Raw genomic sequence first — 26,640 nt, 5'->3', positions numbered from 1 at the left:
TCTCTCACAAATGATGTGTTCCTCCCAGTTATCACACAAGTCTTGGTCTGTTAGCTCCTCTGCTCAGTTCATCTACCTGACAGAGAGGTGTGATTGAAAACAATTTTGGACAAAATAAATTTAGACAGGTTTTGTCATTTAAATGATACAGTACTGGCTATAACTGTGTTAGCCAATTTTTTTTGTGTGGTGCTTTTGCCAGAGTTTCTCGCTGCTGTTTTAGCAAACCATTCATGCTATAAACTACCCCTTCTGCCTGTCAAGGATAAGGCATGGGCAAGACCCATTTGATACCTCTCTGCGTAGCTCATGTGAACCTCCTGTACAGTTAAATGAGAACCTTAATCTGACTGAATTCCTCTTATAGCAAGTCAGAAAGGGATTTCACTGTGCTACTTAATGTGGCTCTGATTAAAGAAATCTTGTATGACTCCTGTGTAAGTGACCATAGCAGCAATCAAACACCCTTTGTTCTGCTCATGTGTAACAATTTGTGATGGGAGAAATCCCTGAAAATACATCAGCAAAGCGTCATTATATACCGTCTACTACTTACTGTTCATCACTGGCCTGATACTTTTGGAAGTTGAAGTGACTATGGGGGGAAATGTAACTTGTTTCTCGTCTGGCCTGATCTTCCCCTTCCCTCTTGTTAGCCCAGTTATCATCACCTAACCACACATTTCCATCCCATTTTTCTGTTTCCCATGATCTTGCTGCTAAGGCACATACATTAGCAGTGGGCAATCATAGTTATACTGAGTGGCATCCCTTTTTGCCTTTGCCACTTCCACAACCAGCTTCTAACATTTTGCTTGCCAATCATCAACTCTCTGATCTGTTGACTTTAGACTCACAATTTCACAACTCTTTTCCATGTGTTTTAATTCTTCCGGAAATTTATAGCAGCATCTAGCCAACTTGACTAGCATCTTTACATTCTTCTTCTTATCATCTAACTTCAGACTCTGTACTGCTTGTATAATTTTGTTTAAGGCTCAGATTCAATAGCTGGCCATATTATATGATAAGAAAATCTGAAGACCACAAAAGCCACCAGATATCATCTTCTGGCCGATAGGCAGCCAAGAATGCTGATGTTCTGTTCCTCTGCGGATGGTTCTTTCTGAGGGAGAGATAGAGAACTTAGCTGAAATCAACAGAATGTGCTCCGTCTACAGGTGATCCATTTGTACACGAGAATATGAGAACTCCTATTACCTCACAGCACATAAAGGAGCTGCTTCTGAGACCTTTGTAATGCAGGAATCGAGAGTTTGCAGCTCGCCTCGCGCAGTTACATCAGAGTAAATGTCCAGACTAGGATGTATCACAGTGTGATTAAACAACAAAACACAAGGCAAGGAATTTAATTAAAAAATTAAATGTCTTGCAACTGTATTTAAAATATTTTCAACTGTAATTATTATCATTCCAAATTCAGTGCACTATAAAATACATATTACAACATTTAAAATATTTTATTAAAAATATAAATAATGAAAGCAAACACAGTATGTCAAATGATTTATTCTATTTAGCTGGAAAGGAAAAATAGCTCCCTTATACTGTTTATTTCAATAAGTTTACTTAGTTTGCCAGCAGTTAATACTATGTTGTAGGTGTTGTGAGGTGGCATTCTATTTTGGTCTTCTGTGTCTGCTAATTTCTCATACTTTCACATTAAAACTCATGTTATGTGTCTTTCAGGTGCTGGTTTTCGTTTAGTAGCTGGCAACAACTCCTGCTCCGGAAGACTAGAGGTGTTACGGGATGACAGCTGGAAGAGCATCTGTAACGCCAAGCTTTGATCAAAGGGCAGCTGAGATCGTTTGCCAGGAACTAAAATGTGGAGCTCCAAAAGAATATCGAGGAGGAATGTTTGGTCAAGGAACGATTTCAGTTTGGGAGAAAAAGATTCAGTGCACAGGAAATGAAGCAAACGTTTTTGATTGCCCATCCTCAGAAACTTCAGCAGAGCATTGTACTCAAAGAAAGGATGTTGGCCTTGTTTGTGTTCGTAAGTTTTTGCTTTGCAAGATTGAATATTAAAGTATAGTTGAATAAATAAAAAGTGATGTTTACAGGTCACTTCAATATTTAATAGCCATAATGCACAACATTCTTGAATTTTTATCTTTTAGAGCACAGAGTAATCTTGACAACTGAATATTACCCAGTGCTCCCTTTTTTACTGCTGTGTGTGCCAGTGTGATGCACTGAGGGCAGGTGCTGTATTTTATTCAATACTGAGGCCATTAGGATTCAAAATTAAATTTTCATTGTACAGGATTAGCATCCCTTTGTTCAAAGAGGCTGTCTGGAGTACAACGTGTGCTTTAAAATGTATACTGCTTGACTCCTTCATACTGTATAACATTCCACTTTGAGTAAATCATTTCCCTTTGCAAAATAATGACTAAGTTTCCTTCAACAATATTTTCATAACTCAATGCATAAATGTTGAATTGCAAGAGCATAGCTCGGTTGGTCTGGTTGTAGTTAAGCAAATATAAGTGGCATAAGAAATAAGACACAGGGGCAGCAAGCCTGGAGTTCCATTCTTTTGTAGTACCTCCCAGAACATGTCTTGCTGATAAACGTTTTCCATGTCCATGGAGGTATCTGGTAGCAATTCTCAACATACTACCTGTTTGTATCTTCCTAAACAGTCCAGCAAGCTCTTCATCAATCTAATCTGAATCACAACCACCTGCGCCTCTCTTTTTCCTGAGTCCAGCATATACAATGTCAGAACTGCCCCCAAAGTTTAATTAGTACAAATTTTATCTACATAAAAAGTTGAGAAATGTGGCATTTCATATTTAAAAATGTAATATGGGACAACATAATGACTAAAGAACAAACCCTGAACAGGACGCTAGTCCATTTCAGGATAAACACACACACACACAGCAACCTGCATGTTTTTGGACTTCAAATCTTACTGCAACCAACTCAAAACATTGAAATAAATGTGACACCTACAATTAAGACTATCTTTAACAAACCTTACACCAACTATTGATGATTTGTGTCATAGAATGCAAGTGCATCCTTCTCATTAAGACTGTGCATTTACATTTATCTTGTTTGAAACCTTGATGAAAATATTTTTCTCATAGAATATTTGCTTATTTTGTAATTTCCTTTCCAATTATTTTTCAAAAAATTTCACAGGGGTTCCATAAACAGAAATATTTTTACATAGGGTTCTGCAGTTTCAAAAAGTTTAAGAGTCACTGTATTACACCATAATAGAAAGGCAAGTAGACAGTGCCACATTTGAGTCTTAATTTTATAATGACACAGACTATAAAATAGAAGGCACTCAGAGACCCCATGTTTAGTTGTTACAGAGCTTATTTACATTATACAATACATGTTAAATTATAATTTTGCATTTATCAAATTCATCATTTTTTTTAATTTTTCATCTTTTTTATAGCATGTGCTATAGAAGTGCAAAATATTACATAATTAATTGTCATTTATGATTTTATCTTTGCATTTCATGAAGATGTATCTCTGCATTTCCTGAGATCCTCTTAGTATCACTTCATGCTATAAACAGCCGTGCTCATTCCCTCAGACTGTTATTCAAATGAAGCAAAAACTTAATGAAAAGTTTCAATTGAATTTGTCTCATTAATTGCTTAGTCTTCACATATTATGGCATCTGTTGAAACCTAAAATAATCAACTTTAACTTATTCTTAATGGTACACGTTACTGTTCAGCCCTACTTTACAAAAGTGTTTTATGGTAAAAGCACCAAGTCATGTGCACAGATATTAGAAGTTATTTGCTCTTTTTAGATATGATGACACCAGTGCAGTTGTTTAACTAAATTCACAAAGTTTCTTCCGATGATTCTGTCCTACTTCTTTGCTCCACAGCTTACAGACTGGTGAACGGCTTCAGCTCCTGTTCTGGTCGAGTTGAACTTTACTATGGGCAGCAGTGGGGGACCATCTGTGATCGCTACTGGGACCTGCAGGATGCCAGTGTTTTCTGCAATCAGATAGGGTGTGGATATGCAACTGAAGCTCCTGGACAGGCCAAGTTTGGAGAAGGTCAAGGAGAAATCTGGAGAGATAATCTTCAGTGTGAGGGAAATGAATCTGACTTGACAAAGTGCCCAGCTCTTGATTATGGACAAGAGGAGTGCACACATAGGAATGATGCTGGAGTTATTTGTTCTCGTGAGTATTTTTACATGATTTGTTCATCTAAATGATTTTATTCAGACAGCTCTTCTTTAGTTAGCTGCATATCAAATCAAGTTTCAAGGTTGACAATACATTATAATTGAAAAATGCCCTGCAAATGGGTATAATTAACACAAATATCCACCTATTTACAAATCATAGGTCAGTAGTGTTTACTAAATAAGTAATATAGAAAAAAGAACAAAGTGAGTACTTGAGTAAAACTCAAGTTTTCTTTGAAGGCAGGGTGGCTTTATTTCCTTGTAGACTAAGAATCATTACTTCTTTTTTTAAATTTTTAGGTTTGTTGACACTCTTTTTAGAAGTGACATATAGTGAAATCACAGTCATAGAGTCTTGTGATCAAAAGTGTATTCGAACACAACCAAGTGCAAATATACAATGGCAGCTATTCTACATGACTTCCTCCTTCATAATGATCTCCCTCCCAACTATGCTTGTCCTAGTCCATTTATTACCTATGATATAAGATGCCCAATATGAACAAGGAGAAGAGAACAGGCACCACCAGTCAATCTGGCCCACACTTCATGAGACATTGACCCAGCCATCAGCAAGAACAATCAGATATCAAGCACTGCACCATATCCACTAGGTGCGGCCATTTGACACTATTGGCCCTGGATGACTCTTTGCTGCTAAAAGCTCATGTTGAGAAAAGATGTCTTCCAAATATTAAGAGATAGAGCATCTGACAGTTTCCACTGGAGGCTACAGCCAATTTGATAGAATTTATCCCCAGGGGAAAAAGTCTTTGTTGCATAAACCCTTGACACATAGTTTTAGAAAATCTCAGTACTGGGGCTATTTCTAAGGACTGTAGGATAGCAAATAGTATCCCATTGTCTAAAATGGATGATCGAGGTTAATCCAAGTAACTGCAGACCAGTAAGCTTAATGTGCATCACAGGTAAATTAATGGAAGCAATTATTAAGGAAAAGCTCCAGCAGCACATACAATATTTACACAAGGAAGGTCGCGTTTCACTAACATTGCTGGAATTGTATGAGGAAGCAACAAAAGCATTCGATAAGAGAGGTGCATATACTGTAATATAATTTATCTTGATTTTCAGAAAACAAAATCTTCCAAAGAAGGAAAATGTGGAAAGGCACTTTCGAACTGTTCATAAAAACTATGAAACTGTCTTCCTTCAGAAAAGCGATCTGAGAAAGAGAAAGGAGAGGGAACTAAAATCGCAGTTAATCGGACAGCCGTCATTTTTCACTCGGCTGAATTCAAAACCTCCTTGACTGCATTATTCGGCTCTACTTATTTATGTGAGTCAGGCACTTCCCACATGAGGATTATTAAATCCAAATGCTGTAGTGACCATAAATGTATTGAATTGTTATTGTGCCATAAGGATGCATATATTTTATGTATAAAGTATACTCAGTATATATATATATATATATATATATATATATATATATATATATATATATAGACAGTGGAACCTCTAGATATGATCACCTCTGTATACGAGAAATTCAAGATAAGAGGAAAGTATGAGCGAAAAATTTGGATCTAAATACGAGCATTGGCTCGTAACGAGCCACGAGCCAGGCTGTGGTTATGCGTGACGCTTTTCACGATCCGCCTCGACTCGGGGATTCACCCAAGCTGACGCTGCCAGCCCATCAGCTCACTCAGTGTTTTTGTTCTCCCGTAGCGTGAGGATCTACGCGTTTGTGCGCTTGTGATTTCATTGTTTTGCTGTAGCAGTTCACTGTATAAGCGTATCCAAAAATATCGCGGACATGCAGACGGAGAATAGGAGACGATTGCCCTCAAGAGGAGAGAGAGAGAGAAAGAGAGAGAGGCGCGCGAGCAAGATAAGAGAGAGAGAGAGAGAGAGAGTGTGCACGAGCGAGAGAGATAAGGAGAGAGAGAGAGAGAGATGCGCATGAGCGAGCGAGAGAGAGAGAGAAGGAGAGAGAGAGAGAGACGCGTGCGAGAGAGATAAGGAGAGAGAGATGCGCACGAAAGAGAAGAACCATCAGCTCAGTTACGCTCACATGATGCTCAGGAGACAAAGTGTATCCATACTGCTTGTATTGCAAGACATTGCTCGTTATATTAAGTCAAAATTCATTCAAAATTTAGCTCGTCTTGCAAAACACTCGTAAACCAAGTTACTTGCAAACCGAGGTTCCACTTGTATATATTGTTTATCAGTGTTATTTGTTAGGAAAATTGATTTTTATGTTGATATTTTTGGGGGTGCGGAACGGATTAACTGGATTTCCATTATTTTCAAAGCGGAAGTTTGTTCTAGATACGAGAAATTCGCTATACAAGCTCAGTGCTGGAACGAATTAAACTCGTATCTCGAGGTTCCACTGTATATATATATATATACAGGTATATACATATATCTTGTCACGCTTGGGTCACAGATTTGCACAGAGACACAGGAGGTTATAGAAAACACTTTTTCAAACACTGCAAACAAACATTTGTTTCTTTTTCAAAAGCTTAAACGTGCTCCATGACAAGTCAGAGATGACAGTTCCGCTAGGAGCAGAGAATGTCGGAGAGAGAGAGAGAGATAAAAGCAAAACAATCAATTCCAAAACTGACAGGCGCTGCACAAGGCTTTTAAGTTAGCGGAGTATCGCGCAAGGCTTTTATTACGCGTTATAGCGCAAGTGAGAAGGTAAGGAGCAATGTGAGGGTAGTCTGTGTTTCAGGGGTTGGGGTTTTCCCAGGGGCGTCTGTATCTTCTTGGGGTGCGATCAGCCCTACTGCTCGCAAAATATATATATATTTTTAATGTAGGTACATCATGTCGACCTGGTCATTTTAAAAATAGCTCGCAAGCCGAAAAACTGTGGGCACCCCTGGTTTAGACCATAGTGTGTGAATGGATATATATTCATCTATTTATTTATTAATGCATTTATTGAGCTTTTGTAAAAATCTAAACTTTCCCATATCTCAAAGCCTTCAACAACTATACAGAATGGTCTGAGTATCCAGTATTTTTATTTTTAATTGTGATGGAAAATCCGTCTTTCAGTAGACGGATTGAGAGAGCATGGGGAGTCATGAGGTCGCTGGAAAGGGGTGTGTGGTGCTCACGATATTTATGCAAAAGGACAAAGGTCCAAGTCTTTAGAGTCCTGGTGCTTCCTGTGTTGCTATATGGTTGCGAGACATGGACGCTATCCAGTGACCAGAGATGAAGACTGGACTCTTTTGGAACTGTGTCTCTCTGGAAAATCCTTGGATACCATTGGTTTGACTTTGTTTCGAATGAGCGGTTGTTCATGGAGTCCCGAATGAGGCACATTACCTGTATAGTGAATGAGCGTCAGTTATAGCACTACGGCCATTTGTCACGTTTCCCTGAGGGTGATCCAGCTCATAAGATCCTCATTTTTAGGGACCTGAGTGGCTGGACCAGGTCAAGGGGTCGCCCACGTAACACGTGGCTGCGGCAGATACAGGGCCATTTCTGGAGGGTGGGACTGGAGCGCGTGTCTGCCTGCGGGTTGCCAACCGGGATCCCAAGTTGTTTCATCGTGTAGTGGGTGCGGCAACGCACTGTACCAGAGCATGCTCCCCAACTTGACTTGACTTGTGATGGAAAAGAATTGCTACCCTGAACTTCTTAGTGGATGTAGTTGCTGAGCTGGTCATGCATTTATTGCACAACTGCTTAATGTCATCTGCTAGAAGTCTCCTTAAGTAGTGCTATATCTATTCTTTGTGCCACAAAATACCTAATGATAGCCATACTTTGGCTATTTGATCCAGTGCCTCACATATTCCAAGACACTGTCTTTAGATTAATCATAATATTATGCAGACAAAGTGACTAAAGTAGAAACAGAGGGTTGTAATTGCATCATGGCCACTCCCCTCATTCTCAGCCAGCTAGGCGTCTGTGAAACCAATGAATGACAATCCCCATTACAGCAAAACTGCACAATACCTAAAAACAGTAAACAACACTTGTCCCCCTCTCAGATACATCCAACATTCTATAATATCCTTAAAAATCTACACCAGAATCCCAAATTTATTTTGTTTGAACTGGGTAGTTCCTTACACTTGCCACCCAGCTGAATGACTAAATAGTAATACAGAGAAATTAACTAAGAATAAAATTTAGAGTGCAGCATAATGTGTAAATCATGAAGAATAAACCTCCAAAGGATCAAGAATATCCAAAATATAACACCACGGTGGGTATGAAGCTTCAGTGTGGTGCAGAGTACATGGAAGCTGAGCCATTCATTGATCAGCGTTGGGGTTTGTCAGCCCCAAACTACTTGATCAGGTATAAAAAAGAGACACCCAATACATATACACTAGCTATACATTTTTATATTTGGTAGAATATATACAGTAGTTGTTTGTGAGAAAGGTTCATAACTATTATATAGTAGTCATCTATAGCTCTTGATGACAAACTTTAATAACACATGGTGGGTTAACTGACAGCTTCAGTTATACCAAAGGTTTTTGTGAGTTCTACTGCAAACTGCAAGACACTGCAAAATATAAAAAAAAGAGAAAACCCATTTTTCAAAGTGTGAATACAGAGGAGATGAAATGCAGTGCAAGCAACTACTCCTTTTTTGTCAGCTGTTATGTACATCTTACAGTAAAAACTTAAACAACTAATTTTGTTGAATATGAAATAACAGAAAGATGAAATGAAAGCACAGCAACCCATCTTCATTTATGAGATTGTTTCACTTTCTTTAGATTTTAAAACCTCATCTCCTGTTCTCAGTCTCTTTCTCTCTCTCTTAATCTGTCCAGATCAGAATTTTGGAGTCAGATTATCAGGTGGCCCCAGCCGCTGTGAAGGATGGGTGGAGGTTTACTACAACAAGTCCTGGATGAGAGTTGTTAGTGAATCCTGGAGTGACAAAGAGGCCACAGTGGTGTGCAGACAGCTTGGCTGTGGCTCCAGGACTCAAAGTCCAAACCCATCACAATACAAAAGGGGAAATAGAACTGAGTGTCTAAAAGGCCTTCAGTGCTCAGGGAGTGAAGAACATCTGGGGAACTGCAGCCTTCAAATCCAGGAATTCAAATGTGGAGACAACATTGATGCAGCAGTCCTATGTGCTGGTGAGTGAACATGCATCACTTCAAGAGTAACAAAATCAAATTACTGCATTTGAATTTACAGATATAATGTAATACACAATGAAAAATACACATCTATCAGTATAATGTGCATTATATTCTTAGTGGACAGTGATGAGCCACTGCCAGCATTTAATTCCCAAGGTATTATACAAACTATTTATTCTCTCTGTCTCTCTTTGTCATCTTGCCTCATTTGACCAAGCAACAGGATGAATTATAGAGTAATTGTTAATTATATTATTATATGTTTGTCTTTTTCCCATATGCTTTAAAGATTAAAGTGTGCATGGCTTGGTTTCACTGTGAACTGAACAAGTATGGCAGATTCATTTAATGTGGAGAGTGACAGTACAAAAGGGTTTCTTCTTCCATAAAATTTGCCTCTTATTATAGACAAAACTCATGTCCAATAAGGCTGCACTCCCCCTCCAAGACACACTATCATTGAGTATTTTTAGCCAATGTATTCTTTAACAAAAGTGTATCAAGAAATGCTACTGGAGTTTCTTCATGCCTACATCAATATGCCTTTATAATGCCTTACTATGACTGCTGTTTTTGGTTTAGCCTAGTTAGACGTTTTATTCTTTATGTAATTCTGATGTGTAATTGAGGGTGGCTGTTGTTGTTGTTTGTTATATTTTTGATGTTCTTTAAAAAGTAAAATTTTCCCTTGGGACAAGTAAATTATCTATCTATCTATCTATCTATCTATCTATCTATCTATCTATCTATCTATCTATCTATCTATCTCCAAAAAGAATGACCCCAGGATGGAAATGCCAGAGGTAGAAAAAAGACCTGGCCACTTCAGAGGAAAAGGTTATAGAAGGGAAAGTATGAAACTGTGCTGTTAAGAGCTGCTGTCTGTGGAACCACATTAGAGACCCACTCATTTGAGGGAGACAGAAAGCTCAGACATTTAGAAACATCAGTAATCAAGGGAGTTCCAGCCTGGTGGTCCTGGAGGACATATAAAGCCATCTCTAGTTTTAAACGATTGTGATGGGGTTTAAAGATGTCTGTCATCTAGAGATTTAGTGAGTTGGTGGCCATGGCATGAACTAAAAGTGAGAGAGAAAAAGATGGTAATAAGGACAATACTTTCCTGTACTGCTGTGGTGGCTAAGTGAGAAGAGTTACTGAATTGGATAGATAGTGGATCAAACCCCATATAATCAGGCTCAGAGAGCAACATGTTTATTGTTCTTCTGTTTATATTGTAATTTGATTACTTCCTGTGTTCATTCTTTGTGTTACTTTTGTTTTATTAATGCAACGTTTTGTTAATTTTTTTATATCTTTTTTCTAAGTGTGGAGAAATGCCACAGTCACCTTCTTATGACATTTCTTCACACAAGGGCAATTTTATGTTCATCTCCTTCTCATCTGGTACACAGTCTACTTATACCTCCATGTCTGGACCTCAGGAAATAACTTCAGAACAACAACATTGTAAAACACCATCAACAAGCTCTCATGCTTTTTTTGGTTTTTGTGCACCATACATTATAGGTTTCTGTCTATGTTCTCAATATACAGTATAATAAACATTTTGTTTGCCTGTTTTGCCTTTATTTAATAACTCTATATTGTATTCCCCTTTGTGATGCACTTGCTGTATTGCAATTACCTTTTTGTATCAATTTCTTAAGACCTTTTTATCTGTGCACTGTGTCGAACTGCATTTAATGATTGACAGTATTAGACAGCAGATATCCTTCTCTTTCTAGTGATGGTGGTTATCTTTATATCGAAAATTGGAGGTCAGGTGATGAATTTACTGTGCCAGTATGGCTGTGATTTCCCCAGTTAATAATTTTGCACAGATTCTCCTAGGTGGAAAATCCACGAACAGGTGAAGGTGCAACAATGGTATATGGTATTTTTTAAATTAATTCATTTGAAACTAAGAGCAGCTTGGATATTCAGAGGCCTTATGGATAAGCCTGTAGAAATGTTTAGATACAAGTGCATGCATGAATCAGTTTGTCTCCAATTAGAAAAAAGAAACAACACAATGCTGAGAAGATCACATAAAAAAGTGATAAAACAGTTGTTTAAAGGTCTCAATACATAATATGTAAACTCATAAAGAAAGGTAAGTAAGGTGTTTGCAAATATAGTCATTATAACCAGACTTTTCTGTGATATGATTTGTGCATTATTTTTCATATAACCTGTTTAATTATTCAAAATAGAAAGCTCTTCACAAAAACACAGGAAGTGTATAATGATCAAATATGGTTGCTACTACTTTCTTTCTTTGGTGTGAATTGAGGATAGGACTGAAAGTGATATAAAATGGATGGTTGTAGGTTCATTAACAAGTTCTTTCTCTTTTCAAATGAAACAATTGTTTTAGATTTGAGGAGGAAAAAATAATAATAGTGAGATCTTTCTTAAGGTTTTTGTTACAATATATTTTACTCCAGTCATTAAAATGATAATTGGAACATCATAATGGTGGACTAAGTGTTATTTTTTGATAATAAAGCAGATCATTTCTTCACTGTCTTATGGCTTTCAGGTTTTAAATAGTTTAAGTTTTAATTGGTTTCCCGCTTAGATTTTAGCACCTCTTATTTCTGTTTTCCAGATCAGTTTGCCCTCAGGCTGGTAAATGGAACAAGTGTCTGTGATGGAAGATTAGAGATATTCAGCAATGGATCCTGGGGGACAGTGTGTGATGATTCCTGGGACTTACCAGATGCAAATGTAGTTTGTCGGCAGCTCCAGTGTGAGACAGCTGTAAATGCCATAACTCCAGTCTCATATGGACCAGGAACTGGGCACATTTGGCTGGACGATGTGCACTGTCAGGGGAATGAATCATTTCTGTGGAAATGTACACATCGAGGATGGGGACAACATGACTGCAGGCATAAGGAGGATGTGGGAGTAAACTGTACAGGTACACTAATTATAATGTAAATCAATGTGTAAGCTTGTCAAAAGTTGATAAAAACTAGTTGTCCAGAGTATATACTGTATGAACTTGGAATTAAACCAATATGAATAAAATCTTATCTTGTCTACTTTATTTTTGTTTTCCAGGAGTCTGAATCTTTAAAAATCATGTTTCATGATTTATAGTGTGTGCTGTAGTAATATATTCTGTTTTAGTAATATATACAATATTTTAACGAAACATTTCTTATCACTTTCTAAATTCTATTTTGACAGGGTTCAAGATACTGAGGTTAACCAATGGCTGCTCTGGACAGCTTCAGGTTTTCTATAATAACTCTTGGGGCAGCGTCTGTGCTAATAAGATGGATGAGACCACTGCTACGGTCATTTGTCGTGAGCTGGGCTGTGGAACTCTAACTTCTACCATTCATGAAGAAGAATCAAATTTGGACCCTGATCCAAAGTGGTTGGACAATGTGAAATGTAGAGGACATGAAGCTTCCATTTGGCAGTGTCCCTCTTCACCATGGGGTAAAAATGCATGCACCAGGAGTGAAGTCGCAAATTTCTCATGCTCAGGTAAAAAAAAAAAAAATGTAAATAGTAATCAAATCTAACATTAAAATGTAATTGTATGAAATGCATACATAAATCATGAAGTAAATACACACTGAATCACAAAATTAATGTAGAATCAACACAGAGGAGTTAAATAAAAACATTAATGACATAGTTTAAACTTAAACAATTACCTTAAACCTGAACAAAATACTACTTGAGCAAATACAGCCTGAATCTGAATGCCTTCTTTAAAGATAAGTTGAAAAGAAGGCAATAAGAAAACGAGGCCAATGTATTAATTCTCAAATTGGTATAGCATATGAGACACAGACAATCAAAATTACTGCTGACTTTGATTGCACTGCTAAAGACTAATTTCATTGAAAGTATATATGGATTTCTTGTATGGGCATACATTAAAACTTGTGTTAAAACTCCACAAATACTATCCTCAGTGACTTGATAATTTTACCCGACAAAAGTGTTTTTCAACTTGCATGCCATGGAAATAACAATGTAGTGCCACTGGGTCCAGACCTAAGAGAGACACAGATGGTTGAGACTTGTATGATGAGGATAGACCTACCTGGAGAAGCCAACATAAAAGCATCTCTGTGATCGTCGTTTTGCAGACACAGCACTTAAGGAGCAATTTAGCAGTCAGGAGACGTGTTGGGGGGTCAATCTGCCTGGGTACATGTTCACCAGCGACTCTTGCAGAACCGAGGGCCAGTGGGCATATGAGTTGCCTCTGACCCTGGGTCAGTGAAGTGAGGCAGAGTGAAGACCAACTGTATGAACAGTCAAAGGGACAAAGTGCCTGGGTAATGCATCCAAAGGGTACACTAAGTGGTGTCTTTGAACGGCAATCACTTACTGTAGCTGCTTTTTTTGACCCCCCACCCCCTACAGACAGTTTACCATGTCTAAGAGATTTAATGTTTTTTGGTTAGTAGAATCTACCTACATCTTTGCTCCTGACACGCTAAAAAAGATCTCTATGGCTGCTACCTCACTTAAAAACTGACACCTGCATTACTTGGATAGTTATGTTGCATTATTTGCATACATTTGTAAAGATGTTGCAAACTGGAATAATGGATAGGGATAATCATTACATTTTTATTTCATAGAATATTGTCATTATATATGTAAGCTACCTGGCACACCGCAGAGTTAAATTCAAAGGTACTAGAGACTTATTTTGGTTTTAGTGCTACTCAAAGATAGACTTTTTAGCACTTATGTGATATGACATTGATTTGATCTTCTTACAGAAACATGAAATGAAAAAAATAAAAATGTAAAAATGTAATTTTTATCTTCGCAGCTTTTCTCTACTGCACCAGGACTGCCATAAACTTACCCCCCACCCCCTTTCCTCCCCCGCACCTATGTCAGCATGTATATATATCAAGAAAATGAACACCAATGTTATGCATTGACATGTGGTGTATCGTTGTGAACCAAGTAATACAAAATTTTAAACCTTTAAATGAAAATTTTATTTCATAAAAATATTTAAAAGTACTATATAAATATGGTACTGGATGTGAATGTAATTCTTTAAGTACACACTTAACTTTTTTGTATTATTGTTTTGTAATGCTAAAAAAAATAATATTAATACATGCCCTGACTAAAGCACTGCCTAAAGCATTTGCCTCATTGGCAGCCCTCAATGCGACAACATTTTTTAACGCTTTAAACAGGCCACATTAATTGCAAAAATTAACTCGTTAACTTTCACAGGTCTAGTAATTATGTATTCTATAGCCTTTCATTGGAATACAAATATTGATTTAATCTGACTGCTTTATGGTAAATATTTAACAATAGGTAATGCAGTGCTGATTCAACAAATATAGATACTATTAAACAAGGCAACACTTCATCTTGAGTTTTGGTACACAAGAAAATCACCAGCATTAAATTTAGTCTTACAGTATAAAAAAAACACTTAACAGGAAAGAGTGGGCCTATATAAAAGTAAAGTGTTCATTCAACAAAACATGCAAAATGTCACTACTCTCTAGCACCATGAAAAACCTGCATTTGGTACCTCTATCTGAAAGGTTACCCTCAACTCTATTATTTAGAGGTAGCCTAAAAAAGATGGCAAAGTTTGAAAACACTACTTGTATCTTCATTTCTGCTAGATAGTACAGTTTCCACAGGAGATGCTAAGGGAGATTAAGAAAGTTTTCAGGTTTCTTCTAGCAAAATATTTAGTTTGCCGGCAGCAAAAAGTTAATTTTTAAGGCACAGTCAATCAAACATGCTGTCAACATAAGAATCTCTGAAGATCCTAATACCAAGTACCTCCTTCTCTTGTTAAAAAATATGTAGTTTAGAGCTGTTAGTATGATTGTAAAGTTAACTCTGGTGGTGGCAGACATCACAGCACAACCCTAACCCATCCTGCAAAAAATTGATTTTAAATGTTGGAAAAATCCTCAAAAGTAACTCATACTGTTAAGGATATAAGAAACAATAAAAATTATTTAGAGAGAAGTATTGCAGAAAAGGGGAAAATAAGTAAAGATATTCTGTCAATATTATAAAATTAAAGCAATAGTCATGGAGGATCTAAAATGCATCAGGAATAGGAGGGGGAACTAGAATATACAGACATATACAGTACATAGAAATAGAAAATGCTCTAAATTTGCATTTTTCTGAAGTTTACATCTCTCTATTATAATAAAATAATCCTCCGGTGAGATGAGACTTTTTGGAAGACAACAAAACTTTTTGGAAGATTTTTTCAAGTCCCGCTAGTCGACACTTTGGCCATGAGATGTTTTCAAGTCCTGCCCTCCCTCTCAACAATAGAAAACCATGCACACAGTACTCTCACCTCTCATTCATGAGAATGCTTTTGACAGACACAGTTCACAGTTCTTGCTCTCTCAGCTCTTAATGTTTTCCTCACTTTAAGTTCCCAATTAAATTAAATCTTATTGAAGAATTTCATTATGAAGGGTTATCAACAGTAAAAATTTGTACACGGGCAATCCTAGCACTGAGAAACGATGAAGTCAAATGAATTAACTTCAAAAATTTCATTTGGTTACACTGCAAATTGGTTAAATGCATATCAATAGACTATGCTGAAACAGTTGGTGGTGATGGTGTGGAAGATGAAAACATCAACTCACAATATTCTGAAGAATAACTACAACAGTTAACACCGTCCGGTCTTCCACCACACAAATTACTGTTGAAAGAAGGATGTATCCAAGAAAGGTAATGTAGTACATCTTCAGGGGATAACATTACAGAATAAAGAAGATCTTCATATGCCATTCGACTAAAACATTAACAGTTTCCCGTTAGAATAGCTTTTGAAAAGACAATTTACAAATCTCAGAGCTATACATTCGAAAAAAGTTGGTTTATTTAATAGAGAGAAAGAAACGAAAATTAATAGTGTGTAAAAAAATGGAAAACCTCCCAAACGTAACAATGACAGCTAATGTGGAACTTAGTGATTTGAAAGTTTACATTGAGAAGTACCGCTTAGATGAAATAGGCTAAAATTTAGCAGATTACCAGAACTAGAAAACATTTATCCTCGAATGTTTAAGGAGGTTAATGAGTACATATATAAACCTTTGATGTGTATTTTTTGAAAACCTCTGCACACTGAGGAAATTCCTAACAATTGGAAACTGGCAAGGACTATTCCATTGTATAAAAGGGTTGATAAGGCAGATAAAACTAACTCTAGACCAGTTAGCTTAACATACACCTCAGGTAAATTAATAGAAGCAATTATTAAGGTAGATCAAGTGACACATGGCAATACCAGACATTTTAGAGAAAAGTTAACATGGGTTCAGACAAGGGAGGTCATGTTTCACTAATACTGTATGCTAGAATTCTATGAAAAAGCAACACACGCATATGATCTGTGAAATTCATATATATTATTTATTTTACTTTTCAGAAGCCTTTTGATAATGAAAACAAAAACAAGTGTCAAGGCAGAGTGTGTATGTGTGTATAAAATTATCTTAAAAATAGGAAGGAAAAGGTTATGTGAGAGGAACATTTTCAGAATTAAGTAATGTTAAAATTGTTGTCCATCAGGTAGTGCTGGGACCGCTGCTGTTTTTAATATACCTAAAATATCTAGGAAAAAATAAAACAAGCAAATTAAGTTTGCAGATGATACCAAATGAAGTGGATGAGCAGATAATTTGGAATCATCTCAATTGTTACAGAGGAATCTGAACAGCATGTAGGCTTGGGCAGGCCTAATTTAATGTAAGCAAATGTAAAGTATCACATGTAAGAAGTAGAAATGTTAGATATGAACAACAATTGGGAGGTTTGAAAATGAAAATACACTAGACCTTATGAGAAGGACCAAACAGTCATAGTGGATTCATTACTATCTGCAGTGTACAGAAGCAATCCAAATAGCTAATAAGATGTTAGGTTATATAGCACAAAATGTGGTGTACAGAATACACTAGTAAGGACTCACCTGGAGCACCATGGTCAGTTTTGGTCTCCATATAACAAAATATCACATAGCAGTGCTAGAGAAAGTGAAGAAAAGAGCAACTAGGCTAATTCTAGGACATTTATGAGGAAACAGTAACGAGTAAAACTTTTTCAGTTTAACACTAGAATTACCAGAGCCTACAAAAAAACTCATAGATCCATTCCCACCTTAAATTGCTTTGCACCTCTCCATCAGCATCTTTTGTCCTGTAAATGTGTCGATAAGCAGCAAGCAGCCTACTATCACATCCCCGCACTGCCGCACAGTTTTCTCAGCTCAAGTCTGTTTTACCTGTGTGTCAGTTGCTTAGAGTTGTATAGAGTGAGAAGTCAAGCAAAATTTCACCTTTTATAAATACTACATGGTTATTTGGAACACATGCATTTCATGTGTGTTCCGTGTCTACAACAATCGATTTAAACACATTGTTAAAACAGAAACGTTTTTCATGTTTTAGTAATAACTGACAAAATGTAGACGACGTGTTTAATGTATGAAGCCTGAAGTCCAAATATCAAATAAACACTTTTTACAAAAGGTACAAATATAACAGAACAAGTGTGCTTCTATTCAAGAATATAACTGCTGAAAAACATTCACATCCCTTTGATAATGATCGTTTTGGTGGCGCAACAGTATCAACTGTTGATTGGTAATCCAAACTTCATGGGTTCGACCCTGGGTGACTCCGTTTTGAGAAGTGTGCTGCTCTTATTCTTACTATCTTAGAATAAAAACATACATTTGATCTGAGTTTGCAACAGCCTGTGTAAATTTATGATACTTGTAAAGGTTAGCTTTGTTTTTTTTTTATTCAGTTTTATTCTCTCAGTCGCATTCATGATCCCACCCCCCTGTCCCCATCTGACACTGCTGTTTTCACATAAAGACGCGCTATAACAGAGGTGAACTCAGATGGTGACGACGGTTCTACATCAGAGCAAGAAGGCACGTTGCACTTTTGCCATCACTGTACTTTGTATATGTACACGGGAAGCTCTGCAGTCTACTTGTGACTTTACGCTGTAGGAAGTAAGTAAATAAATCAGGATAAATAGGTAAATAGCATTCGATCTGGCTTTTATATACAAAGTACAGCAGCTTCCACCTGCAGCTATAGACTCTTCAGTACTCTTCCACGCTAGTGTTTAGATCTGGACGATGTATGTGCCCAGAAAAGAAGTCTGACTGCATTCTTGTACCATTGCTTGCTTACTAAAGTGTCTGCAGGTATTTTTTGTGGCATTACACGTGTAATTTGTGAGCATGCCCTTGTCGATCAAACAAAGAAAGTGCTGCAGTCTACTTGTGACTTTACACTGTTGAAAAATTGTAAATAAATCAAGATAGGTAACATTCGATCAGGCTTTTATATAAGTAACATATAAATGCTTCTTATGTAAAGACCATCACAAAACATAATTGCAAATAGGAGTTTGCACGATACATTGGTGAGCTCTGTAAGCTCTGCTGTTTCTTTGTAGGACAGGTGATTGGCGCCTTTACGCCTGGTGCAGCTGCGTTGTTCTTATATATGGGTGGACGTTTCTTGCGAGGAGGGCTTCTGTTCTCTTTCTCCAATCTGAGTTTACCTCTGTTATAGCACATCTTTATTTGAAAACAGCAGTGTCAGATCAGGGCGAGCATGAACGCGACTGAGAGAAAAAATGTGAATAAAAAAAAACGCTAACCTTTACAAGTACCATACATTTACACTGGCTGTTACAGACTCAAATCAAATGTATGCTTTCATTGTATAATAGTAAAAATAAGAACAGCTCACTACTCAAAACATTTATTTTGGGACACATTAAGGCTCGAACCCAGGACCTCCTCAATAGGAGTCATCCGCTCTAACCGCTGTACGCCAACCAAGAAGTCAGGATAACCAGCAACACTAACCTGATTTCTTTTCCTTCGGTTAATGTCTTGTGGGTGAAAAAGCGCATTTGTTCTGTTATACTTGTATCTTTTGTGAAAGTGCTTATTTGATATTTGGACTTCAGTCACAATTTATACACTTCATGTCTGCATTTTGTTGTTAGTACTAAAACATGGAAAAAGTTTGTCTTTTAGGTACGTGTTCAACATTTCCTGTCATCCTACACTTACAAAGATCTTTGTAGACACAAAACACATGTGAAATGCATGTGTTCCGAATAATGATATATTTTATTAGCCTAGGTAGCCTGACTCACTGATAAACAAGCCTTCTGTTGGGAGAAGTTTTTGCAGTTTCTCTGGCGGTGTGGGGGGGGAAATGGAATAGCAGGCTGCTTGCTGCTTGGGCTTATCAACACCTTTACAAGACAAAAGATGCTGAATGGAGACGTGCAAATGGATTTAAGGTGGGACGAATTTACAAATTTTCTTGTAAGCTTTGGCAATTATAGTGTTAAGCAAACGGAAATTAAGAGATGAAATGATGGAAGTAATGTTACTTAAAAATAAATTTCTTCAAAAAGAAAAGAAGGACACTTGAAAAAATGTTAAGGGCAAATACTGCACTGTTTCTTCATATAAACAAACTGTTATAATATTTTTCAATTAGATTTTTTATGCCTGTTCCTTTAGTCCAAAAAATGATTGATTCGTCTTTTCTGGGTTTTTCTTACCCAGTTCTATGAGAGTGGCCCCATGATTTCCAGAGGGCATTCCTGACCCTGGAAGTTGTTCAAGAAGCCAATCAGGAAACAGTTCCAGAATGAGGGTTTAAAAGCTCATACTGCTCAGTGTGCTAACAAGCTTAGAGTCAAGAGTGAACTGAGAGGGAAACTGGCAGGAGAAACAAAAGTCAGAGTTATTCTAGAAGAAGGCACAGTATGTGAAGAAGGAGCACAGTTTTCTCTTTGTTTGTGGGTAAGTGAACCAGCAACCCCACGTGATAGAAATGATCTCAAATTCATTGTTTAGCTTTCCTTGTGTATTTGTTACTAAATCTCCTTTTTTATCTAGAACTCACTGGTTTATTGTTATGTAGGGTGGGGGGAATGGGTTATGTCTGCTTTTGGCTGCCCTCTGCTGGTCACAGGGTGAAACTGATAGTAACATCTTAGCTTTAAAGCATCTTTGTCATTAATAACTTATGAATAAGAGTAGAACCATACATTAACAGCTCATTAAAATATTTTAATATTAGTTAGTTTAATATTAACACTTTTTAAAATATGCTTTGATAGATTAATTGATAACATAAACATATTTTCAGACATGTCACTTCCTCTTTTAACCACCTTGGCACTAACCACAAGTGTAACTCAGGCTCAGAATTCTATGTAAATACAGTTGTTTCAGAGTCAGACTCTGGGTGGTGTTTAATCATCCGCTTTATAGTATTGTGCCTGATAAATGCTGGGAACATTATTCTGCTGCTATCTTGTAGATGAAATAACATTATTCACCAAAAAAATCATTACTGTTTCTATGTGTTTTGTCACTCTAAGGCAGGGGTGTCCAACTCCGGTCCTGGTGGACCACAATGGCTGCAGGTTTTCATTCTAACCATCTTCTTAATTAGTCAGCCATTTTTGCTACTGATTAACTAGATTTGCCTTAGTTTTAATTGACATGACTCAGACCCCTTAGTGGTTTCTTTTTCCTTAATGAGCAGCCAAACAATAAGACACAAAACAAGCCACCAAATGACCAGCTAACCTGAAAATAAAGAAAGGTGAAGGTCTTGGTCATGTTGGTCTGCTCAAATCACCAAAACATCTTGACGATGGTCTTAGAAAAAACAGAAAATCAACAGTCTGTTGTGGCAGAATGAGAGTAGCAGCAAGTCATGATATTCAATAATGCATAAATTCACACCCGATCTGACGCTGTTCGTTTTCAAATAATATTGCATTAGTGCGATGATATTTTCACATGTATTGTCTCTTTCTTTCAGGTGTGTAATAGAAACCACAGCATAGAGAGAAGTGTGTACATTGCTTCTTACAGGAAAAGGCGATGGAAAAAGTGCAATTGAATAAAAGTGCACTTTTGTTATACTTTTACACCAATATATGTTTCTGTGTTTGAGCGACACGGGCAGATGGGGAGTGTCTGATTATTGCATATAGCGCCGAAGTTACTGCTCTTTACCATTCTTTCCTCTGCATGTCCTGGAGTACAAAAGAAACAGCATACAGCAGCATGCGGGGAATGGCAGGAACACTCAATAAAACTGAATAAAAAGAAAATCAAGTGACGGTGAGATACGAAGAAGGCAGCTTCGCCAGCGTTTGTGTGTCAGAACCCAGTTGGGGCGTTAGTATGCATCGTGGTACACTGCAGAGCTATAGCGCGTCTTTAGTGAAAACAGCCGTGTCATATGGGGCTGTATGGATTGATTCTGAACGCGACTGAGAGAATGAAAAGTGTATTAAAAAAAAAGCTAATCTTTACAAGGATCATAAATTGCACCGGCTGTTACAGACTGAAATCAAATGTACTGTATACTTTTATTCTAAAATAGTAAGACTAAGAGCAGTTTACTTCTCAAAACGGAGTAGTGCCGGATCGAACTTGTGACCTTTTGATTCCAAGGCGAGAACTGATCCCATTGCACCACAGAGGCAGTTATAATAAACTGCTGTCAATGTCGCATGTTAAAGCGGCTTTTTGTTTCTGTAGTTATTTTTGAATAAAAGCGTAATTGTTGTGTTATATTTGAACCTTTTATGAAAATGTTTCTTTGCTATTTGGACTTCAGGCTTCATACATCATATAGTTTATGCCTACATTTTGTCATCTACTACTAGAATATAAAAAACGTTTCTGTTTTAACAATGTGTTTACACAGATTACTGTAGAAACGGAACAGACATGAAATGCGTGTGTTCCAAACAACGATCTATTATTTCCACTCTAAAACTCCACTTCACTCCCAGATACTCAATCAAGGCATGAGCAGGGAGAAGTTCGTGCAAGTTCTAAATTGGTGGGGGGATGGAATAGCCGGCTGCTCCAAGCTTCTATTTATCAGCACATTTAGAAGACAAAGGGCGCTGGCGGAGAGGTGTGAAGGGATTTAAGAAGCAATTTAAGGTGGGACGGAATTACGAGTTTTTTCGTAGGCTCTGGTAATTCTAGTGTTAAGTAGAAGGACAACAAAGATGTTGGAGCCCTAAGCACTGTTCACAATGAAGGAATTGTTGTTTGTGTCATAGGCATTGTGGAAGTCACAAAGCCTTGAGCTGTGATAGCACACAATAACACAAAAGGATTGTCAGTTGTGCAGTTCAGGCATGTTCCCTCTCATGTTTAAGCAACAGAAAAAATATCATAAGAAAACTGAGCAAATAAACACACCTCTACTGTCCGAATTGCAATATCAGGCTGTGTGTTGGTGACTGTCTCAAAACATATCACACAAAGGATGCGCACTAAACCTGCATCAGTAAAGCAGTGGACATTAGACATACTTTTTGTACTGTATTTATGTTGATGCTTTTACATACTTCTGTTACACATAATACCATTTTTTATTGCTGAAAATGTTTTTCTAGGGGCTAATGTAATGCTAAGGAGGTTAATCAACCTAAAATGCCTTTTAACTCACATTAACATAAATACTGATCACTGATAATTGATTATTTTTACTGACTTCTATATTACCAGTAGTTTAAAATTGTCTCAAAAATAAGAAAGGGTAATTGTTGTTGTTTTTTGTTCCTTTTTTTAAGCAGCTGAGATAACCACGGTCTGCCTGAGAACTCTGTCATTAGCCATTTCTGCACTACCTGAATGATACCATATTCTTTAAACATTCTAAATTCATTCCAAATGAGAGTTCAGACATGACTCTATTTTATTATTGTAATTACACAGTCAGTCTAACTAGAAATGCCTTGATACATATGAAGAGTTTAAAAAGATGACAGGACTGCTATAACACACTCATTATAAATCATATTTCTCAAAATGCCCAAGTTTGAATTTATTTTTCATACACTGTAGACCTAACTCTTTCTCAACTTCATAAGCATATAATATGTCTGGTTGTTCGATTTATTGTTTGCCAGGAGTTATGAAATTCAACACCAACACCCCAAAGCCCTGTTCAGAGGACATTGCTCAGGAGCACTGCTCAGGTGAGCTCACACTTAGCTATTTAATCTAAGTTAAATTCAAGAAATTAATAAACACTTGGTTCTGTAGCTATTTTCTAAGATTTAATCAAAATTAAATTAAAGAAATTAATAAACCCTTGGTTTGTCTTACAGAGCCAACAGATTTAAGACTGGTTGGAGCAACTAATAACTGTTCAGGGCGAGTAGAAATAAAGTATGGAGATACATGGGGCACAGTGTGTGATGATGACTGGGACCTGAAAGATGTGCAGGTGGTCTGCCGACAACTTCTCTGTGGGGAAGCAGTGAGTGCAAAACTGGAATTTGGTGGAGGAAGTGGTGTCATCTGGCTAAACAAAGTGAAGTGCAGGGGCACTGAGGCCCACCTGTGGGACTGCCAACATGAACCACTAGGAAAGAATGACTGTGAGCACAAGGAGGATGCAGGAGTAAACTGCACAGGTAATTAGGAATTACAAATTAGGATAAAGAATGTGGTGTATATTTTTATTCATATCAATTTTTTTCAAATATAAATATGGATTGTGGACACTAGGGGTCGCTGTTGCCCCGTGTAACCCAACAGACAGACGTCCAAGGCACACGTGTAAAAGCACCAAGTATAATTTTTAATGCTTTTCTTCAATGAAGTGCACAAAGGACCATACTCGCCACAATTTACTAATATTAATAATCAATAATTACAATACAAATAATCCAATCCTTCACTCCCAGCAGCTCTGTTACACACCCTCCCAACTCCAGCTCAGCTTGCTGGGTCTCGAACAGTCCTTTTTATATTCCTGGACCTAGAATTGCTCCTCCTCCTCTTCCGAGTCAAACACCTCATCATCATTCCTCAAGGTGCCTGAAAGTACTGTGGGCTTCTGTTCTCGTGACTCGAAGCACTTCCGGGTTGTAAGAAAAGTAGGAGTCCCCAGGTCCTTTATGAGCTCTACTCTGGCAGCACCCACAGCATCCAACAGGGCTGAGAAAATGGACTCCATGTCCCACAATGCCCTGAGGGAATCCGGGGTACAGCTACTGTCCATGGGAGCTGCCACCTAGCGTCCTGGGGGAGGCAGTTTCCTGGAAAGGCTGCCCTTCTCCACTCTTCTAGTTCTGGGACGCTCCGGCCGAATTGAGCTGCCGGCTGTCTATCAATATATATATATATATATATATATACTGTGACGGACAGTCAGGTCCCATGCCCGGCCGGGATGCCCCTGCTGCATATGTTCCGGGGGAGCCACCATGGACAGCTCAATACCTCCCGGGACGCTTGGTGGCAGCCTCCCCGGCCGTTATTCGTTTCCCCATCTCCCACGTGGCTCCATGGGACATGGATTCCTCCACAGCCTGGTTGGGAGATGGGTTGGCCGATAGGGGGTGCTGCCGAGAGCCAACAACCCGGTTGGACGAGTTATCAGCCCCACCCAGAGGTGCAATCAGGGCCAACCGGTCATGCACCTGGAACACTTCCGAGTGGGCTATAAAACGGGCCATCCTCCCTTCATTCGAGGCCAGAATCGGGAGGAAGAGGACGAGGTTGCCTGGGGGAAGTGGTGGTGCCAGGAAGGGTTGTTTAGACGGTGTTTTGTGCTTTTGGGACTGTGGGACACGGGGAAGATGTGCCCCACGGCTGAAGAGAAAAATAAAAAGCCTGTTTATTTTACACGTGCCTCTGCTTAAGTCTGTGCCGGGTCGGGCGCTATATAGCACAGTTTACAATATATATATATACAGTATGTATATACAGTATATATATAGGATAGTCTCATAGCACTGAAACACATACACATACAAATACATACAGTAACTGAAAAGTAAAAAACAATGTATTATTTGTCTACAAAATTACACATTTGTTTAAATGTAGAGTAACAGAGGTGTCCTTAAAAAAATGTGAGATAGATGTGAACAGAATAAGAAAAAAAACAGATAAAGTTAATTCCTAAAAGATAAAGAAAAATCGGCCCCACTCTCCATGTTAAACTAATTAAGAATTGAAAATTCACAAAAAAAAATCATAATCATGCATTAAGGAATAAAGAAACTAAGTAATAATAGACCTCAAAGCAAAAAACAAAGCCAAAGAACAAAAAAAAGAAATTAAGAAACTAAATAGTTCAATTAACTAACTAAACCAGAAAATAAAAAGAATATACTTACAAAGTAGCAGGCTAAAAAGAAACAAAAGAACTGAAAAAAGTAGGAAAGATAGAAAGGCAGTAATAATAAAATAAGTAATCCAAAATCCAAGATGCAAAATGCAGTGACCACATCACCTGAGAGTTAAAATTTAACACAATCCTCTGTTCCTTCAAACAAAGAACTAACCAGGAGAGCAAGGGACCAGAGGAAAATACACAACAAAATATAAAGTAAAGAAAACAAAGGTAAGAGAGCTATAAAAAACAGCAGACGAAGGAAAACCTAATAAAATATAATACAGTGTTTCTGAAGGAAATAAATTTGGTCTACAGTTTTTTGGAACTAGTAAAATCTGAATTTAACCATAAAAGACTAATGGGCAATCCTTTCTCCTAAGGAGCAGTGAACAGAAGATGCTAAAATTAAAAACCTTAGAAAAATATGTTGCTGTGTCAGGGTTGGTGAACAAGGGGATCGTCTCAGGCGGCACTTTGGTCAAGGTGGTATTTTTAACATTACAAAGCAAAAATACAAAAATGTTTGTGACCCTTAAGCATTATATACTGTAAATATCCAGTACCTTATTTTTATACTATCTTTAAAAACTGAGAAAAGTATCTTCATTTTAAAAGTTTTTAATTTCTCATTATGTGGTTGACATCTCCACCCTGATGCTTCCCACATCCAATAATCAAAAATGGCAAGGGCACATTTCAAAGCCACATATCAGTAAATGATGCTGGTGTTCTTTTTCTTGATTTTTAAATATTGCCCAGGCACCGTATTGGAGGGCAATCCTTGAGCAAAGCTAAAAAAGTTACGATAGGAAAAATGAGTTGAAGAATATATAAAGTATTTGCTGATTCTACATATTGCTATAAGCATTCACATTTTGGTTATGGTAAAAGTGTTTCAATTTCATTTTTTGACTCTTGATTTTTTTTGACTGTTTAAGTTTGAATTTTACAAGTCTGCAAACTTAACAAAAATTTATTGATGCTGACTCTAACTTATTTACAATTCATTATGTCTGAAAATTGGTCAGCTCACGCTGGCCAGTGCTCAAAGATCTGTCCTATGTCTTTCT

At 37.5% G+C, this 26,640-nt stretch overlaps 2 protein-coding genes across 2 annotated transcripts in view; both read left to right on the top strand.

The window, feature by feature from the left end:
* The first annotated feature begins 1,758 nt into the window (after positions 1-1,758).
* Positions 1,759-4,239, top strand: LOC120538550 (scavenger receptor cysteine-rich type 1 protein M130-like). The gene is made up of 2 exons (XM_039767944.1): positions 1,759-2,020; positions 3,899-4,239. The coding sequence occupies exons 1-2, from the start codon at positions 1,774-1,776 to the stop codon at positions 4,237-4,239; spliced, it is 588 nt and encodes a 195-aa protein (XP_039623878.1). The 5' UTR covers positions 1,759-1,773.
* A 4,138-nt stretch (positions 4,240-8,377) lies between these two features.
* LOC120538548 (scavenger receptor cysteine-rich type 1 protein M130-like) overlaps positions 8,378-26,640 on the top strand; it is a 103,813-nt gene continuing 85,550 nt past the window's right edge. Inside the window, exons 1-6 of the mRNA XM_039767943.1 lie at positions 8,378-8,495; positions 9,012-9,326; positions 11,947-12,261; positions 12,534-12,839; positions 23,349-23,417; positions 23,550-23,858. Of these exons, the coding sequence (XP_039623877.1) occupies positions 8,378-8,495; positions 9,012-9,326; positions 11,947-12,261; positions 12,534-12,839; positions 23,349-23,417; positions 23,550-23,858 (1,432 nt within the window). The remainder of the gene's footprint in view (positions 8,496-9,011; positions 9,327-11,946; positions 12,262-12,533; positions 12,840-23,348; positions 23,418-23,549; positions 23,859-26,640) is intronic.

The sequence above is a fragment of the Polypterus senegalus genome, chromosome 11 (assembly GCF_016835505.1).
Source record: "Polypterus senegalus isolate Bchr_013 chromosome 11, ASM1683550v1, whole genome shotgun sequence".
Taxonomy (NCBI): Eukaryota; Metazoa; Chordata; class Cladistia; order Polypteriformes; family Polypteridae; genus Polypterus; species Polypterus senegalus.
Note: the sequence above shows the minus strand (reverse complement) of the source record. Positions and strands in the feature narration are given on the sequence as shown.